Source organism: Ranitomeya variabilis, chromosome 3, assembly GCF_051348905.1.
Source record: "Ranitomeya variabilis isolate aRanVar5 chromosome 3, aRanVar5.hap1, whole genome shotgun sequence".
Lineage (NCBI taxonomy): Eukaryota > Metazoa > Chordata > Amphibia > Anura > Dendrobatidae > Ranitomeya > Ranitomeya variabilis.
The window spans coordinates 278,553,832-278,569,987 of NC_135234.1; the positions used below are offsets into that span (position 1 = coordinate 278,553,832).

The 16,156-nt window shown below is 44.3% G+C and overlaps 1 protein-coding gene and 1 long non-coding RNA gene across 4 annotated transcripts in view; one reads left to right on the plus strand and one right to left on the minus strand.

Annotated features, from left to right (window-relative positions):
* The window catches only part of BAK1 (BCL2 antagonist/killer 1), a 336,138-nt gene that overhangs the window by 14,333 nt on the left and 305,649 nt on the right, over window positions 1–16,156 (minus strand). The window contains exon 5 of one of the 3 annotated variants that reach the window (XM_077295506.1): window positions 1,590–2,108. The exons of the other annotated variants lie outside the window; for them this stretch is intronic. Within the exon in view, the coding sequence (XP_077151621.1) occupies window positions 2,003–2,108 (106 nt within the window). The 3' untranslated portion in view covers window positions 1,590–2,002. Of the gene's footprint in view, window positions 1–1,589; window positions 2,109–16,156 lie in introns of those variants that run through there. 3 annotated transcript variants of the gene reach the window in all.
* Window positions 1–16,156, plus strand: part of LOC143815847 (uncharacterized) — a 155,208-nt gene that overhangs the window by 9,151 nt on the left and 129,901 nt on the right. The window lies entirely within an intron of this gene.

Here is a 16,156-nt window from a genome sequence, read left to right on the forward strand (position 1 = left end):
GAGAAGGACCGATTCCAGACCTTGGGGAACCTGAGGAAGCAGTGGACTGAGTCTGGTGTGGAAACATCCAGAGCCACCGTGCACAGGCGTGTGCAGGAAATGGGCTACAGGTGCCGCATTCCCCAGGTAAAGCCACTTTTGAACCATAAACAGCGGCAGAAGCGCCTGACCTGGGCTACAGAGAAGCAGCACTGGACTGTTGCTAAGTGGTCCCAAGTACTTTTTTCTGATGAAAGCAAATTTTGCATGTCATTCGGAAATCAAGGTGCCAGAGTCTGGAGGAAGACTGGGGAGAAGGAAATGCCAAAATGCCTGAAGTCCAGTGTCAAGTACCCACAGTCAGTGATGGTGTGGGGTGCCATGTCAGCTGCTGGTGTTGATCCACTGTGTTTCATCAAGGGCAGGGTCAATGCAGCTAGCTATCAGGAGATTTTGGAGCACTTCATGCTTCCATCGGCTGAAATGCTTTATGGAGATGAAGATTTCATTTTTCAGCACGACCTGGCACCTGCTCACAGTGCCAAAACCACTGGTAAATGGTTTACTGACCATGGTATTACTGTGCTCAATTGGCCTGCCAACTCTCCTGACCTGAACCCCATAGAGAATCTGTGGGATATTGTGAAGAGAAAGTTGAGAGACGCAAGACCCAAAACTCTGGATGAGCTTAAGGCCGCTATTGAAGCATCCTGGGCCTCCATAACATCTCAGCAGTGTCACAGGCTGATTGCCTCCATGCCACGCCGCATTGAAGCAGTCATTTCTGCCAAAGGATTCCCGACCAAATATTGAGTGCATAACTGAACATTATTATTTGATGGTTTTTTTGTTTGTTATTAAAAAACACTTTTATTTGATTGGACGGGTGAAATATGCTAATTTATTGAGACAGGTTTTTTGGGTTATCAGGAGTTGTATGCCAAAATCATCAGTATTAAAACAGTAAAAGACCTGACAAATTTCAGTTGGTGGATAATGAATCTATAATATATGAAAGTTTAATTGTAATCATTACATTATGGTAAATAATGAAATTTAACACTATATGCTAATTTTTTGAGAAGGACCTGTATATACAGCATGCAGTTTGATCTCTCAGTTATCTGCTCTAGAAAAAAAAGTGTCAGTAGACAGAGTAGATCAAGAGAGAAGAAAGGGTGATAATTCCCAAGTTGGAAAAAGCATAAAGGAGCTGTTTTGTTAGCAAAAATCGTAGACATCTCAAAATGTCAGGTAGAAAAAGACCGCAAAAAGTATTGAGGCACCCCTTGACTATTGTGTGAAAGCAGGGATAGAAAGGGATAGGGATGTGGCACGTACCGTACTGTACTGAAACACGGGTATAGGAGACTGTGTTGTCTCATGGCACACGCTTAGTCAGCGTCTAAAGGTGAAAAAGGCGGGTGTTAGCCGAGGTATAGCGATGTGTCAAGTGGAGACTAGGTACAACCATACCTTTTATATGCGCTGGACGAGATGAATATGCACTGGGGACAAATGAAGAACTAATTTAGTATGACACACTAGTGTGTCTAAACACCACTAAGAGATAGGTAAATGTAGCTGGAAAAAATGTGGTGTGAATTTACCTGTGATGTGAGGACACGGAGGCATGTGCGGGTATCAGACACGGAATCCCCCGCTGGTCTGATGTGTGGAGAGGCGGTACGCATTTAAATAAGGTGGGGGAGTGTCCGTAAGGACCTCTATGGCCAATGCACAGTGCGTGCCGGAGGGGCGGAAGTTACGTCGCCGGATGTAAGAAATTCCGGCGCGACATGTGTGTGGCTATGTGTGCACCTTCGTAAAGTGCTTGGGCCGGCGGAAGTGACGTAACCAAATGTCACGGGCCTGTGTGCGGCATACAGCAGCATATAGCGTTCCACTAAAATAGGAAGGGTACAGAAGATAGGTGGGAGGATCTTGAAATGGGCGGTGCCTGGAAAGGATCCGGAGCTTAATATAGAAGGTCCGCTGTGAGTGAAACAGTCCAGTGCTGGGTTCACGCGTGCAGTTCAAGGCGTGAGAAGGTGAGCTGGTCCAGAGCAGACAGAGTCATTAGAAGGAGATATGGAGGAAGAAACATAACGGCTTCAGTATAGTCGACTCTACCGACAAAGAAAAAGAAAAGAGAATAAATATAACCTTCTGCCAGATATGAAATACATGTAAACATACGTAATGATATAGTACAAACAATCACATTGGCGAAATGGTACATCAAAACACGTCATAAAAAACACACATGAAGGAAACTGGGGATAATACTGGACAATTATTACCACTCAAAGGTACCTGTAAATACACATGTTGGTTTAGAAATAACCGCAGCACTGGAATAATGATCTTAAAGAAAAATATTAGAGCGTCATAAGGGACAAAAGGAAACATATAAGAACAGATAAATAACTGGAGGCATGGAATGGGCGCCTCTACTCCGATATACCCCAAGTATAGTGATACTGGAGACACAAGGTCCACACACCTATACCGGTGCTATAAACGAAAATTGATACTAGCAGAATTTTAAAGATTTAAAGAATTAAAGAAATGACGCCAAATCATAGTCCCTATTGAGGCCCATTTGGTGGAGGGTCTCAAGATTGTGGATCCAGAAGGCCTCTCTGCGTTTCAAGCAGTTAAGGACCGCCCCCGGCACACTGAGATCAAACATGATTGCAGTGTTCCGGCGGTATAGGGAAGCATCGCGCAGGGAGGGGGCTCCCTGCGGGCTTCCCTGAGACCCCCGAAGCAACGCAATGTAATCGCGTTGCTCCGAGGGTCTCTTACCTCCTCCTCCCTGCAGCAGGCCCGGATCCAAGATGGCCGCGGCATCCGGGTCCTGCAGGGAGGTGGCTTCACTGCGCCTGCTCAGAGCAGGCGCCGGGAAGCCTCCAGGAGTTGTGCACGTCAGATCGCCGAATTGACACAGTGCACAGCAAAGTGTCAGATCGGCGATCTTACACTATAACATCATGCCCCCCCCTGGTGCAATGTTATATTGTAAAAAAAAAAAATTCACATGTGTAAAAAAAAAAAAAAATTCCAAAAAAACCGCAAAAAAAAAAAAAATATTGTTCCTATAAATACATTTCATTATCTAAATAAAAAAACAATAAAAGTACACATATTTAGTATCGCCACGTCCGTAGTGACCCGACCTATAAAACTGCCCCACTAGTTAACCCCTTCAGTGAACACCGTAAAAAAAAAAAAATGAGGCAAAAAACAACGCTTTATTATCATACCACCAAATAAAAAGTGGAATAACACACGATCAAAAAGACTGATATAAATAACCGTGGTACCGCTGAAAACGTCATCTTGTCCCGCAAAAAAAGAGCCACCATACAGCGTCATCAAAGAAAAAATAAAAAAGTTATAGTCCTCAGAATAAAGCGATGCAAAAATAATTATTTTTTCTATAAAATATTTTTTATCGTATAAAAGCACCAAAACATAAAAAAATGATATAAATGAGGTATCGCTGTAATCATACTGACCCGAAGAATAAAACTGCTTTATCCATTTTACCAAACGCGGAACGGTATAAACGCCTCCCCCAAAAGAAATTCATGAATAGCTGGTTTTTGGTCATTCTACCTCACAAAAATTGGAATAAAAAGCGATCAAAAAATGTCACGTGCCCGAAAATGTTACAAATAAAAACGTCAACTCGTCCCGCAAAAAACAAGACCTCACATGACTCTGTGGACCAAAATATGGAAAAATGATAGCTCTCAAAATGTGGTAACGCAAAAAATATTTTTTGCAATAAAAAGCGTCTTTCAGTGTGTGACGGCTGCAAATCATAAAAATCTGCTAATAAAACCCGCTATAAAAGTAAATCAAACCCCCCTTCATCACCCCCTTAGTTAGTGAAAAATAAAAAAATAAAAAAAATGTATTTATTTCCATTTTCCCATTAGGGTTAGGGTTAGGGCTAGGATTAGGGCTATGGTTAGGGCTAGGGTTAGGGTTAGGCCTAGGGTTAGGGCTCGGGTTAGGGTTAAGGCTACAGTTAGGGTTGGGGCTAAAGTTAGGTTAGGATTACATTTACGGTTGGGATTAGAGTTAGGGGTGTGTCAGGGTTAGGGGTGTGGTTAGGGTTACCGTTGGGATTAGGTTTAGGGATGTGTTTGGATTAGGGTTTCAGTTATAATTGGGGGGTTTTCACTGTTTAGGCACATCAGGGGCTCTCCAAACGCGACATGGCGTCCGATCTCATTTCCAGCCAATTCTGCGTTGAAAAAGTAAAACAGTGCTCCTTCCCTTCCGAGCTCTCCCGTGCGCCCAAACAGGGGTTAACCCCAACATATCGGGTATCAGCGTACTCAGGACACATTGGACAACAACTTTTCGGGTCCAATTTCTCCTGTTACCCTTGGGAAAATACAAAACTGGGAGCTAAAAAATAATTTTTGTGGAAAAAAAAAGGATTTTTTATTTTCACGGCTCTGCGTTATAAACTGTAGTGAAACACTTGGGGGTTCAAAGTTCTCACAACACATCTAGATAAGTTCCTTGGGGGGTCTAGTTTCCAATATGGGGTCACTTGTGGGGGGTTTCTACTGTTTAGGTACATTAGGGGCTCTGCAAACGCAATGTGACGCCTGCAGACCAATCCATCTAAGTCTGCATTCCAAATGACGCTCCTTCCCTTCCGAGCTCTGCTATGTGCTCCAACGGTGGTTCCCCCCACATATGGGGTATCAGCGTACTCAGGACAAATTGGACAACAACTTTTGGGGTCTAATTTCAACTGTTACCCTTGGAAAAATACAAAACTGGGGGCTAAAAAATAATTTTTGTGGAAAAAAATAATTTTGATTTTCACGGCTCTGTGTTATGAACTGTAGTGAAACACTTGGGGGTTCAAAGCTCTCAACACATCTAGATGAGTTCCTTAGGGGTCTACTTTCCAAAATGGTGTCAGTTGTGGAGGGTTTCAATGTTTAGGCACATCAGTGGCTCTCCAAACGCAACATGGCGTCCCATCTCAATTCCTGTCAATTTTGCATTGAAACGTCAAACGGCACTCCTTCCCTTCCGAGCTCTCCCATGCGCCCAAACAGTGGTTTACTCCCATATATGGGGTATCGGCGTACTCCGGACAAATTGTACAACAACTTTTGAGGTCCAATTTCTTCTCTCACCCTTGGGAAAATAAAAAATTGGGGGCTAAAAGATCATTTTTGTGAAACAATATGATTTTTTATTTTTACGGCTCTGCATTATAAACTTCTGTTAATCACTTAATGGGTCAAAGTGCTCACCACACATCTAGATTAGTTCCTTAGGGGGTCTACTTTCCAAAATGGTGTCACTTGTTGGGGGTTTCAATGTTTAGGCACATCAGGGGCTCTCCAAACGCAACATGGCGTCCCATCTCAATTCCTGTCAATTTTGCATTGAAAAGTCAAATGGCGCTCCTTCCCTTCTGATCTCTACCATGCGCCCAAACAGTGGTTTACCCCCACATATGGGGTATCAGCGTACTCAGGACAAATTGTACAACAACTTTTGAGGTCCATTTTCTCCTGTTACCCTTGGTAAAATAAAACAAATTGGAGCTGAATTAAATTTTTTGTGAAAAAAAGTTAAATGTTCATTTTTATTGAAACATTCCAAAAATTCCTGTGAAACACCTGAAGGGTTAATAAACTTCTTGAATGTGGTTTTGAGCACCTTGAGGGTTGCAGTTTTTAGAATGGTGTCACACTTGGTTATTTTCTATCATATAGACCCCTCAATATGACTTCAAATGAGATGTTGTCCCTAAAAAAAAATGGTGTTGTAAAAATGAGAAATTGCTAGTCAACTTTTAATCTTATAACTCCCTAACAACAAAAAAATGTTGGTTCCAAATTTGTGCTGATGTAAAGTAGACATGTGGGAAATGTTACTTATTAAGTATTTTGTGTGACATATCTTTGTTATTTTATTGCATAAAAATTCAAAGTTGGAAAATTACGAAAGTTGCAAAATTTTCGCCAAATTTCCATTTTTTTCACAAATAAACGCAGGTAATATCAAAGAAATTTTATCACTATCATGAAGTACAATATGTCACGAGAAAACAATATCAGAATCACCGGGATCCGTTGAAGCGTTCCAGAGTTATAACCTCATAAAGGGACAGTGGTCAGAATTGTAAAAATTGGCCCGGTCATTAACGTGCAAACCAACCTTGGGGGTAAAGGGGTTAACCTTTTGTTTGTTTGCAGGAATTGAAAGAAGAGACCTTGGCCATCTGATTACCATGTGTGCATTGTAAATAGTTTTTTGTCTCTGCAGTACTCAAACAGGAATCCATTTAAATTTAGAAGTGACTTATTTTATTTTTTAAGTATTTCAGATTTTTATATTTTTGGGAGTTCCTGTGTATATTTGATTTTTGAAAAATGTATACGTTAAATAAGAAATGATTTAAGTGAATGTTTATTAATATCAGTTTTGTTCTTGATTTGCATCTACATTTGAGTCAAAGGTGTGGGTTACCCAAAGTGTAATTTTCTTTGTTCATATGTAAATGAAAAACTTTGCTGGGTATTGAATGAATGCATTGCTGAAGTCAGGGACAGTGTGTGGATGTAATGTGCTTGTTATTGATGTCAATAATTAATTTGGTAAAATTCAGCTATAAAAGCATATTTGTTTGCGTTGTTTTTAATGAAAATTGTGGAAACATTTAATGACCGATTTTGATTATTAACATAATTTTATAATTTTGATTCACATTATACTAGAAATCATGATTATTATGCAAATTTGTTTGATATTAATTTGATGCATTTAATAACTGTGCTTGATATTTTGGAGTTATGATATATTTCAATGTATAAGTCATGATATATATATATATATATATATATATATATATATATATATATATATATATATATATATATATATATAAAATACACATGTTTTATTGAGTACATAGTTATGATTTAGTATTGGAAATATGTTTGCTATCATAGAAAATGTCAAATATTGTTTTGGGCATATTTTATTGGACCAGGTATTTTTGTTTTATTCATTTGATGAAGGGGTGGAGAAATAAGCCACCAGGACCAGAACTTTTGGACTGAGTTATCATGGACCAAGTTAATACATCTTGGATTGTTGCTTTGGACTAAACTTTTTCAAGTGTGACTTTGAATTTCTTTCTAATAGTGCAGGCTGTATCTGTGCCAATGTCCAATTGAGTGCTGAGACGGAGCCCAGATGCTGCTAAGCCGTGACCAGGGTGAACCTCAGAACCACCAGCTGATGACAAGCAAGGGGAGAACTAACCCTAGAAGCTTCAGCTAAATGGCATCTAAAGTGACGCCCTGAGCAGCTGCAGCAATAGAAGATGAAGGGACTCAGCCATGGATACCTGCACCCCCCTCACCCGTTGCTTTGAAGAAACGAGGGGTTAATGTCATACGGGCGGGGACAGATTATGTTTATGAGTCTGTCCTTTGGCCCACCAGGGAAAGCAGTGAAGTCATCTTGGCCTTTAGGCAAGAGGATGAGGGCACAATAATCCCCGTGCTTTCCCTGCAATGTAGACTAATCTATATTTGTGGTCTAAAGAAGAAAAGATTTCTGCAAATACATTTCATTTTCCAGTTATTTTTGGTCCATTGTTTTGATTTTTGATTTTTATGTCCATTGTTTGTTTTTTTGTACCAAAGTGGTTTTCTATTGGTAGCAAACAAATAAACATATTAGGGAACAATAATGTATAATGGTTTATGAAAAAATTTGAATAGTTTAGTGGTAGGATAATTAATTATAGTGATTGAAATCAGGGATGGAATGTTTAGTATGTTATATATTTTAAATGATTTCAACACTCATTAATTAATACGAATTATAGAGCTATTGATATGGTTTCAATCAGATATATATAATTCCCCCCCATGTGTTCAGGGGCCCATCCCCCAGTTGCTTAATCTCTGCCATGTGTCCTACAAGAAGCCCCCTCCTCCAGTTGCAAAATGCTGGTAAATCAGGTTTCATTGGGGATTGAGGGGATGTACCTTTGCGAGTGGACAATAGACTGGTGACATCATTCCCCACATGTGGGGGCTGGACACACCTCTGGTAGCTGGAGAGATATAACAGAGCACATGTGCTGGGGACCGTTCTCTTGCTTCCTGGACAATCAGTGATGAACTCCTACCATCCTATATAATGTATGATTATTAATTATGTGTTATTTTGAGTGACTGTTTATATTTATGATCTATTATTAAGTAAATTCATATTAGTTTATTCAATTGTCGTGTGAGCATTTATTTATTCATCACAATACTTTGAACCTTAACAAAACACACACACACAGAGTAAAGTCCTTTATTTGACGTAAAAATTCTGCAACCATTTTTTACTTTTTTTATTCTCTAAATAGAAATAACAAACACAGTATGTCTCACCTGTCTGCCGATAATCCATATGTTCCACGAAGAGCACAACCCAGCTACATCTTGGATGCATTACTGAGCAGTGGCATGATGCAACCGTTAAGGCCTGCATCCAGGAGATACTGAGCTGAGAACGCATCTCGAGTGCCGAGCAGTGATGTTAACAAGGTGATCAAAGTTCAAAGATGATGATCTACAGTCACCTTACTGACGTCTGCCCTCGTAAGAAAGCTCTCACGCAGCAAGCGCTGATGTCAGTAAGTGACCAGAGTTCATTGGCTCCATGAACTCCAGTCACCTTATTGACGGCATTGCTCAGCAATGAAGCTGCATTCTCATGCTCACCTCAGTATCCAGGATGCAAGACTGAGCAGTCACATCATACCACCGCTCAGCAATGCATCCAGATGTAATGGAGTTGGACTCTTCGTGGGACATATGGATTATTTGAAGACAGGTGAGGAATACTGTGCTTTTTATTTTTATTTGAATAGAAATAAACTGGTAAAAGAGGGTTGGGGAGTTTTTATTTAAAATAAAAGGACTTTACTCTGTGTGGGTGTTTTTTTAACTCAAACTTACGGGGTTAGTAATGTTGGCCTCTCCATTACTTGATGTCAGATGACATAACAAAGCTGACAACGCACAACACAACACAACTGAGAAGGTCCGGGCAAAGCTCCAGAAGTTTTTTTTTTTAAACAGTGTGCCAGCCAATCACAGCCATGCCAATACTTGTCATGGCTGTAACTGAGCCAGAAGTGCACACACCTGAAAAGCTTGTTGATTGTGCTGCAGCCTTTCAACAATCTTTGTTTGAGCTGCCAAACCCAAACAGTAACACGAACTTCTGGGAGAAGTTTGTGTTCGGGTATGTGCATGGACTCCGAATTTTATCGTTTGGGCTCAACCATCCCTACTCCTCACCTTCCAAGATCCTTTTTTTTTCCATTTGCATAGCCATATGAAGGTTGATTTTTTTGTGAGAAGTGTTCTGGTTTTAAATTACACTACTTATTTTACCATATAATGTACAGAAAATTAAACTGATGAAACTCCAATTGTGGTAGAAAAAGCAAAAAAAAAAAATCTACTTTTTTAAAATTAACTTTGAGTGAAATAAGACGTAGGCATCAAAATAATCCAAAAGGTTTTTGGCAATAATCTATGATGTAACATTTGCGTCTGATGATTTTGGCACACAAACAGTACCTGCACCACCCCTTGTGGAACATTTAAGGTAAAATGCCTGCAGCGTAAACTGAACATGGCCGCTTGATCAGATTCACAAATGTTGAGGCTGTTACCATAATTAATCACAAAAATGCACCATTATTGATGCAGTGGTACGAGAGCCTAAAACTATTATAGCCATAGACAAGGCTGGACTGGCCCAGCGGAGGATTCTACGGTGAACCCAGGCACAGACATCTGCTGGAACAGCAAACATAAGACACATGTGCCAGCAATACCGACCGCTCTTCCTGGTTGTCTAACTGGGAGGAGCGGTGACATAAAAAGTCATTAGGATGCAACAGCGTTCCATTACTTACAAATAGTGAGCCACAGTCTGCAGCAGGAGAGTGCATCAGCAGTGACGAGCGCACTGCTCTCCCGGGTTGACTAGCTCTAGGAGGAGTTGCGAGCTGGATGACCTCCCAGAATGTACGTCACTACTCCTTGCAGCTTCTCCATGTGTTAGACAACCCGGGAGAGTTGTGCAGACTGCAGCTCACGATTTGCAAATAACAGAGAGCTGATGATTGGCTGTAATACAGCCAGTGTTAAGGTACTTTCACACTAAGCGACGCTGCAGCGATATCGACAACGATGCCGATCGCTGCAACGTCGCTGTTTGGTCGCTGGAGAGCTGTCACACAGACAGCTCTCCAGTGACCAACGATGCCGAAGTCCCCGGGTAACCAGGGTAAACATACACTACATACTTACATTCGCGTCCACCGGCGTCCGCTTCCCTGCACTGTGTGAGCGCCGGCCCTAACAGCAGAGCGGTGACGTCACCGCTGTGCTTTGCTTTCCGGCCGGCACTGACACACTCAGTGCAGGAAGCTCTGAGCAGCAGCGCGGACGCCGGGGGACGTGACAGACATCAGAGGGTGAGTATGTACTGTTTTTTTTTAACTTTTACAATGGTAACCAGGGTAAATATCGGGTTACTAAGCGAGGCCCTGCGCTTAGTAACCCAATATTTACCCTGGTTACCATTGTAAAACATCACTGGCATCGTTGCTTTTGCTGTCAAACACGACGATACACGCCGATCTGACGACCAAATAAAGTTCTGAACTTTCAGCAACGACCAGCGATATCACAGCAGGATCCAGATCGCTGCTGCGTGTCAAACACAACGATATCGCTATCCAGGACGCTGCAACGTCACGGATTGCTATCGTTATCGTTGTAAAGTCGCTTAGTGTGAAGGTACCTTTAGTGTTGTTTGTGTCTCACTCTCCTTGGCTCTACAGCACAGCTCAGGTAATAAGCTGCACTGACATTCATTAAGCTCACTCCCCTCCCCCACAGTGTAAGCAGCAGAGGGAGATAGACGGTTCCTTGCTACAGCTGCAATGACTGAAGGAGGGCCCCCCTTCAAGCCGAAAAGTGAGTAAAGGTACCGTCACACTAAACGATATCGCTAGCGATCCGTGACGTTGCAGCGTCCTGGCTAGCGATATCGTTGTGTTTGACAGGCAGCAGCGATCAGGATCCTGCTGTGATATCGCTGGTCGTTGATTAAAGTTCAGAACTTTATTTGGTCGTCAGATCGCCGTGTATCGTTGTGTTTGACAGCAAAAGCAACGATACCAGCGATGTTTTACAATGGTAACCAGGGTAAATATCGGGTTACTAAGCGCAGGGCCGCGCTTAGTAACCCGATGTTTACCCTGGTTACCAGTGTAAAATGCAAAAAAACAAACAGTACATACTCACATTCGCGTCCCCCGCCGTCCGCTTCCTGCACTGACTGAGCGCCGGCCGCAAAGTGAAAGTACAGCACAGCGGTGACGTCACCGCTCTGCTGTTAGGGCCGGCGCTCAGTCAGTGCAGGAAGCGGATGCCGGGGGATGCGAATGTGAGTATGTACTGTTTGTTTACATTTTACACTGATAACCAGGGTAAACATCGGGTTACTAAGCGCGGCCCTGGGACCTCGGCATCGTTGGTCGCTGGAGAGCGGTCTGTGTGACAGCTCTCCAGCGACCAAACAGCGACGCTGCAGCGATCGGCATCGCTGTCTGTATCGCTGCAGCGTCGCTTAGTGTGAAGGTACCTTAAGTGCAAATGGGGGGCCTTTATTCCAAGTGATAGAGGGGTAGGGGGCTAAGTCACTTAGGGATGAATGAAGGACTGATTCCCTCAGATCTCCTTTTACCCCCTCCCCTATATCACACTTGACTGAGACTCTTCCCACTACATCCTACATGACCCTTGAATGCACACCCTTTCTGTATTACCCTTGATTGAAACCCACCACCCCTGACTGCATCCCTTCCCCATATCAATCTTGACTGAGCCCCCTCCTCCGATATCACCCCTGATTGAACTGCCTCCCTTGTATCATGTCTGACTGCCTGAGACCCCTCTTCCTGTATTACCACTGACTGAATTCGCTCCCCATGTTCCACCCCTAACCGACTAAACATTTTCTTCCCTCATTACTAACAAAATGGTGCCCTTCACAAAAACTTATGGTCTCATAGGTGGCAGAGATATTTCCGTTAAAGTGTATGGGGGGGAAGTGGGGGAAAGTTCTTTTGATATCACTCCAATGTCATATTTATGTGATTTAGGGACCCCACCACTATTAGTGGGTACATTCGCAATGTATTTGCTGCAGAATTTCTACATTGGAAATCCTGCAGCAAATTAACAGCAGTAATTCCAACACAGTTGGGCAGAGACACACTGCAGAGAATTGCATCGTAAAACTTGTACTGGCTGTGGTCTCTCCTGACAGATGCATAGTAATCCATAATGCTGTCATGCTCGGGTCAGGAGAGGTGTCGGCCAGTCCGTGCAGTGCAATGCGCTTACTCTGCCCATATTGTGCAGATATTTCTGTGTTTACTACTGGTGCACCTTTACCACGGACCTGATCCATTATATTGCAAAGAATGGAATTGGTGGTGAATATCCGCAGCATAAACTGACACATCATTCATGTCAAATCTGCAGAGTAGATCAATTCACGTTGTGTATTTTCTCAGTGTATGAATGAGATGTCATTATCTCACCCACCACGCTGGTGCTATAACACATTGGTTTAGTGGTAATACACATCAGGGGTAGTGTTGAGCATTCCGATACCGCAAGTATCGGGTATCGGCCGATACTTGCGGTATCGGAATTCCGATACCGTGATTCCGATACTTGCCGCGTATCGGATACCGGAATCGGAAGTTCCAAGATTCAAAATGCAGAAATTCAGCCAATGAGAATGATTCCAAGTGTGGGCACATCCTGTTTAGCATGGAGGGCATGAAACTACTGGCAAGGCTGTGATTGGCTGCTGAAATGATGTCATGATGCAGTTTAAAAGTCGCTGGCGCCATTTTGCGCTCACTCTGCTGTGAATTCAGTTAGTGACAGGACGCTGTTTGCTGACTGAGGGACAGTTTAGAGATAGCGATTTGCTTCTTTGTGCTTTCCAAAGGCTAATTTAGCAACCGCTGTGTTCACCTACTATTCACCTTGCTTTTGCCTTGTAGCGCTGTTTTCACAGCGATCTGCAAGGTCTGTGTGTGTGTGTGTGTGAGTGCAGCCCACTCTCTAGTCTGAGTGCAGCCACATAGGCCATCCATAGCTGGTTGTATTCAGTTCAGGGAGGGTGGTTCATTGCCTCATACTGTTCTTTTTTTTTTTTTTTTCAAGTAGTGTAGTCTGCTGCTAATTTATTCAAAAAAATCCTATTAGTGTCTTTCCACCCGTCTCCAGCTAATTTGTGGAAAAACACTACATAGGATAACGTAGAGGAGGGTTTTTGGGCCTTGCAGCGCCGTTTACGGCTGTCTGCACGGTCTCCGTGTGACTGCAGCTCGCCCTGTAGTCTGTGAGCAGCCGTAGCCTGGTTGTCTCCAGCTCAGGGTTGTTCACTGCGTCATACCGCAAAATCAATTTTCATTTTGTTTTAAGTAGTGCAGGCTGCTGCACATTTTTTCTAAAAAATCCTATTAGTGTCTTTCCACCCGTCTCCAGCTAACTTGTGGAAAAACACTACATAGGATAACGTAGAGGAGGGTTTTTGGGCCTTGCAGCGCCGTTTACGTCTGTCTGCACGGTCTCCGTGTGACTGCAGCTCTATCCGTTGTCAGTTCAGCCCCCAAAAAATAAATAAATAATAAAGTTCACCAAACACACCAGTTACACCACTTTACATTTGTGTAGGCCACATTAGCTCATATTAAAGTCTAGTCCACACTTTAGAAAATTAGTGTTTCTTATACCTGTTAGGAGGAGTTGCTCAGGAATAAGCACACAAAGCCGTTAGTACTTTTCTGCTTATCTTTATCAGTCAACCAAGATGAAGAAGGCAGTGAGTAAGGCACGTGGGCGTGGGCGCGGAGCAGGGAGGGGACGTGGGGATTCTGTGCCTGCTGCGGGCACCGGTGACTCATCAGCACCCACTTTCACCAGGCAACAGTCATTCATGCGCAGCTTTGTGTCAGAGCGCCGTACACCGCTGCTGCGTGAAGAACAAATTGAAGCCGTTGTCGGATGGATGGCAGCTAATGCATCAACTTCAATTAGTGCCACATCCTCTCAGACACAGAGCACTGGAGAGCAGCCATCTATCTCTTCACCACCTGCCAAATTGCCCAGGCAGACAGAGAGCCCAGGACAGGAGCCGTCTCTACTTCTGTTCTCTGAATCTCTTGGCTTGGAAACAGGGGGCCAGCCAAGCAGCATTGGAGAAATGGAAGAAGAGGCAGGGTGCAGTGATGCCCAACAGCTTTTTCTCTCTTCCTCTGAAGAGGCGGGTGGGCCAGTGGCTCCGGTCACCACATCGCAGGCTGCATCAGCTGATGATGACACTCAGGTGCCACTGACTGGTGCGTGCTCTGCTGCTGAGACTACCCAGGAGGAGCAGTTGGGTGCAGAGGGTAGTGTAGATGATGAGGTCCTTGACCCATCTTGGCGTGAGGGACAGGAAGGTGGTGGGAGCAGCTCTGAGGAAGAGATTCCCCGTACGGCCCAAAGAGGGAGAGGGAGGGGGAAGACTGCGGATCCTGCAGCCTCCGCTTTGGCACCCGTTAGGAGCATGTCTCTTCCAAAAGCCAAAAAGGGCGCTCCCAAGACTTGCAGTGCCTGGTCCTTTTTTGACACAGTTGCAGATGACATTTGCTATGTCAGATGCAAGGTGTGTCATCAAAAAGTCAAAAGAGGTCGAAATGTCAGCAACCTCAATACCTCCAACATGTGGAAACATGTGCGCAACAGGCACCCGGCGGAGTTAGAAAAACACACTGAAGAGCTAGGCCAACCAACAGCGGCAGCTACCACCTCTTCAGCTCGTGTTGCCTCTTCCTCTAGCTCACACGCAGCTGGTTCGGCTTCCTCCCAGGATCGCCGTGGAAGAACCTCTGGCCCTGTTGTCCAGAGACCCGCTGTAATTCCACCCGCAGCACCACTTTCCCAGTCATCCACACACTCCCAGCCCAGTCTACAGCCATCGGTAGTACAGGCATGGGAGAAAAGGCGGCCTTTCTCGTCAAACCACCCACGAGCACAGGCTCTGACTGCAGGCATTGCCAAACTTCTGTCACTGGAAATGCTGTCATTCAGGCTGGTGGAGACTGACAGCTTCCGTGACTTGATGTCATTGGCAGTCCCACAGTACAATGTGCCCAACCGCTTTTACTTCAGCAGGCAAGCCGTCCCTGCCCTGCACAAGCATGTGGAGGGACACATAAAACACGCGCTACTGAACGCCGTCAGTAGCAAGGTCCACCTCACCACCGATGCGTGGACCAGTCAACATGGACAGGGGCGATACCTTTCCCTCACTGCCCATTGGGTTAATGTCGTTGAGCCGGGTACAGACCGTGCGAGTGGCGCAGGACGTGTCCTGCCCACTCCAAGGATTGCAGGAATCCATTCTGTACGCATTGACTCCTCCTCTTACACCAGTTCCTCAGAATCATCGCTGCAGGAGCCGTCACAGTCCACCTCCACATGGACCCGTGATGAACGTGTACCTGTTACGACCGACATGAGCACAGCCGTGGCCAAACGTCAACAGGCCGTCTTGAAATTAATTTTTTGGGGGAATCGTAGCCACACAGCGCAGGAGCTCTGGAATGCCATCAAGCAGGAGAGCGATGTGTGGTTTGTGCCAGCGAATCTCCAGCCAGGCATGGTAGTGTGTGATAATGGCCGAAATCTGGTGGCAGCTCTGGGCCTCGGCAACCTCACTCACATCCCATGTCTGGCACATGTGCTCAATTTGGTCGTGCAGAGCTTTTTGAGGGACTATCCGGATCTTGATGCACTGCTGCACAAGGTCCGCCTAGAGTGTGCTCACTTGCGGCGTTCCAGCACGGCAAAAGCGCACATTGCGGCTCTGCAGCGCCGACACCGCCTGCCGGAACATCGCATCATATGTGACCTACCTACCAGGTGGAATTCCACGTTACATATGTTGGAGCGGTTGTGTGAGCAGCAGCAAGCTGTAATGGAGTACCAGCTGCTTCAGGCGCAAAGAAGTCGCAGTCAGCGCC